Below are 3497 nucleotides of genomic sequence, written 5' to 3'. Positions count from 1 at the left end.
GAAGTAGCGGATGACGTTGGCCAGGTTGCCCCTCCAGAAGGACAGCACGCCCTGCTCCTTGGGGATACGGACGATGCAGTCCACGATACCCTTGTACTGCTTGTCGGCGGCGATCTGCTTGCTGGCGTGCTGGACCTGGGGGACGCAGGTGTTCAGACCAGACCCAGGGCCAACCACCCAGTGAAATCCCAGCTACACAGTGCATCCGTTTTTTTTTTTTTTTTTTTTTTTTGGACACAAGTCACTCTTGTTGCCCAAGCTGGAGTGCAATGGGGTGATCAAGCGATTCTCCTGCCTCAGCCTCCCAAGTAGCTGGGACTACAGGCGCCCACGACCACGCCCGGCTAATTTTTTTTGCATATTTAGTAGAGACGAGCGTTCCACCATGTTAGTCATGATGGTCTTGATCTCCTGATCTCGTGGGCCACCGCACCCGGCTCTTTCTTTTTTTAAAAAGACAAGGTCTCATACTGTTACCCGGGTTTGAGTGTAGTGGTGCGATCTCACCTCACTGCAGCCTCCAACTCCTGGATTGAGCCATCCTCCCGCCTCAGTCTCCGGAGTACCCGGGTCTACAGGTGCAGAACCATCGAGCTCCGCTAAGTTTAAAAATTACTTTTAGAGATGGAGTCTTGCTACGATGACCAAGCTGCTCTCAAACTCCTGAGCTCAGGTGATCCGCCCTGGGCCTGTCAAAGCGCTGGGACATCCCGCCCTAAGTTTAAAAAAATTTTTTAAGCCGGGCACGGTGGCTCATGCCTGTAATCTCAGCACTTTGGGAGGCCGAGGTGGGCGGATCACGAGGTCAGGAGATCAAGAGCATCCTAACAGAGTGAAACCCTGTCTCTACTAAAAATACAGAACATTAGCGGGGTGTGGTGGCGGGCGCCTGCTAGGGAGGCTGAGGCAGAATGGCGTGAACCCAGGAGGCGGAGGCTGCAGTGAGCCAAGATCGCACCACTGCACTCCAGCCTGGGCGACAGAGAGAGACTCCGTCTCAAAAAAAAAAAAAAAAAAAAAGGTTTTTTTAAGATGTGGGGTCTTGCTATGTTAATCTGGTTGGTCTCAAACAATCCTCCCTGGGCCTCTCCAAGTGCTGGGACACCCCGCCCTGCTAAGTTTAAAAAATTTTCTTAGAGATGGGGTCTTGCTATGTTATCCTGGCTGGTCTCAAACTCCTGAGCTCAAGCGATCCTCCCCGGGCCTCTCGAAAGCGCTGAGATCGCGGGCGTGACCTGTCCTTGCAGCCAAGCCTATTCATTCCCATCACCGAGCTGTCACTGGGAGTACGTTAGCAAGGACGTCCTGGCAGCAATGTTCCTAGGCATCATGCTACTTTCCATAAGCCTCTCTCAAAAGACAAAAAATGCATTGCTCTGGATCAGAATTGCACAAATGAGCTAAGAAGGGGGGCTAAGAACCACCAACAGCCATATCCTGGTTATTCCAGGACACCTGCGGGCAGGCTCGTTGCCCTATTGGCCTTAGAATTACCCTTCGCGGTGGAGGGGGCAAGAGCAGACACCGGCCAAGGCATCCGCCGGAAGGGTTGGTCCCAGCCCGGGGACCCGCAGGATTGAACTCAAGGCCAAGGCCCGCCCGCCGCAGGGTCCGTCCATGAGCCCTGCTCATCGCGCATGCGCCTTCCAATCCGTGCCGCATTCCCCCGCCCGCCAGGCCCAGTGCGCACGCGTGGACGTCGCCACGCCCTGCGGCAGCCGTCACGTGACGCAGCCCCCGGAAGCCGGCGGAGCGTGGACAAAGCGATCGCGGCCTTCCACTTCCGGCGCCCGCCCGCAAGGCTCTGCTGCCCGCGTCCCCGCCCGGCCCAGCCACTCGGTCCCCGTCCCTTTGTCCCCGGAGCGGCCGAGCCCGCGTCCCCACCTGCAGCAGCAGCTTGACCCGCTCGATCGGAGCCACGGCCGTCTTGGAGATGGCGGCGGCGATGCCTCCGGCCAAGAAGTCCTTGGCGAAGGAGATGGCCTGTTCCGTCATGGTGGCGGGGCGGGCAGCGGAACGGGCGCACAGCCGGAGAGCGGGCGCGGAGAGTGAATGGAGGGCGTCGCTGGCTCAGCCCTGCCGCCGCCGGGACCGAAAGGACGGAAGGGCTACCGCGCAGCCGCTTAGACGCCGACGCCACGCCCACTCTCCGCCCCCGCGCCTCCTCGCGCCGCGCCCATTGGCTGCGCCGCCCGGCCATGCCCCGCCCCTACCTGCGTGCCTCGCCTCCGAGGGCTGCCGGGAACCCCGCTGCGCCCCGCCCCGCACTCCAGCGCACCGCGCCCATTGGCTGAGCTCCCCGGAGACGCCCCGCCCCGCACCCCTAGGTATGCCGGGAACCAGGCCCCGCCCATGCGCCGTAGGGGCCGCTGGGGGTTCCGCGGCAGCCTTGACCTTGTGAAGGTCACGCCGCTGCCGGTACCCGAGCGGGCGGGCGGCTGCGGAGTCAGAAGCCCACCCTGATCCCCCGTTCGCTCCGAGGCCGCGGCGACCCCGCCGGGATGCGCGACATGTGTGCCCCGACCCCCGACCCTTGACCTCCAGGCGGCTCCCACCCCTTCACACTATGCGGGGTCCCGCGTCGGGAGACCCCGGCCCCTGCCCGCGTGCACCCGGGGGTCCCCGCACGAAGCCTGCGGCGGCTTCCACGTGGGCGCGGCTCAGTCCTGCTGCCGATCCGTGACTCCGCGCCGCCCTCCGCGCCCGGCCTAGGTGGGGGGTCTCTGGGCCTCCGTCCTGTGACCCCGCGCGGTGCCCTCCGCGCTGGGGTTGGGGGTTCCCTGGGCTGCGCCCACCCGACCGGGCTCCCCGATTTCCCCGTGTCTGCCCGGCGGGGGCTGCGGCCCGGGTGCCCCTTCCCGACCTCCCTGTCCGCCCTTCCTCCCTGCCTCCCGCCTTTTCTGCTTCCTCCTCCCTCCTCCTCTCCCTTCCAGGCTGTCTCCCGCCCGCCCTTTTCTCCCTGTCTCCCTCCTTCCCTGCTCGCGTTTGTTTTTTGCTTCTTTCTCGCTTCCCTCCTTTTTCTCCCTCTTTCCGTCTCTCCCTTCCTTTCCATCCCTTCCTTTTTCTTTCACTTCTGTCTCCCTCTCTCCTTCCTTTCTTGCTACCTTTCTTCCCTCTTTTTCTTTTTTCTCCTCCCTCCCTTTTTCTGCCTTTCTCCCTCCGCCCTTCCTCTCTTTTTTCTTTGCTCCCTCCCTCTTCTGTTTTTCTCCCTCTTTCCGTCTCTCTTTCCCTTTTCCTCTTTCCTTCCCTTCCTCCCTTTTCTGCCTTTCCCTCCTTCCCTCCCTTTTCTTTTTCCTCTTTATTTCCTGTCTCCCTCCCTCTCGTCCCTTTCTCCCCTCTCTCTTTTCCGTTTTTTTTTTTTTGAGACAGAGTTTCACTCTTGTTGCCCAGGCTGGAGTGCAACCTCTGCCTCCCTGGTTCAAGCGATTCTCCTGCCTCAGCCTCCCGAGTAGCTGGAATTACAGGCATGCGCCACCATGCCCAGTTAATTTTACATT

General features: G+C 61.1%; 1 protein-coding gene across 1 annotated transcript; it reads right to left on the bottom strand.

The window, feature by feature from the left end:
* Nucleotides 1–3: 3 nt before the first annotated feature.
* Nucleotides 4–2894, bottom strand: LOC100586936 (ADP/ATP translocase 3; the record flags this gene model as incomplete). Its single annotated transcript, XM_030808648.1, has 2 exons — nt 1885–2894; nt 4–135 (listed from the first exon to the last, which is right to left on the bottom strand). Coding segments are annotated over exons 1-2 (243 nt in total), but the record flags the coding sequence as incomplete, so codon positions are not given.
* Nucleotides 2895–3497: the final 603 nt, after the last annotated feature.

Source organism: Nomascus leucogenys, unplaced genomic scaffold, assembly GCF_006542625.1.
Source record: "Nomascus leucogenys isolate Asia unplaced genomic scaffold, Asia_NLE_v1 000680F_127822_qpd_obj, whole genome shotgun sequence".
Classification (NCBI taxonomy): Eukaryota; Metazoa; Chordata; class Mammalia; order Primates; family Hylobatidae; genus Nomascus; species Nomascus leucogenys.
Note: the sequence above shows the minus strand (reverse complement) of the source record. Positions and strands in the feature narration are given on the sequence as shown.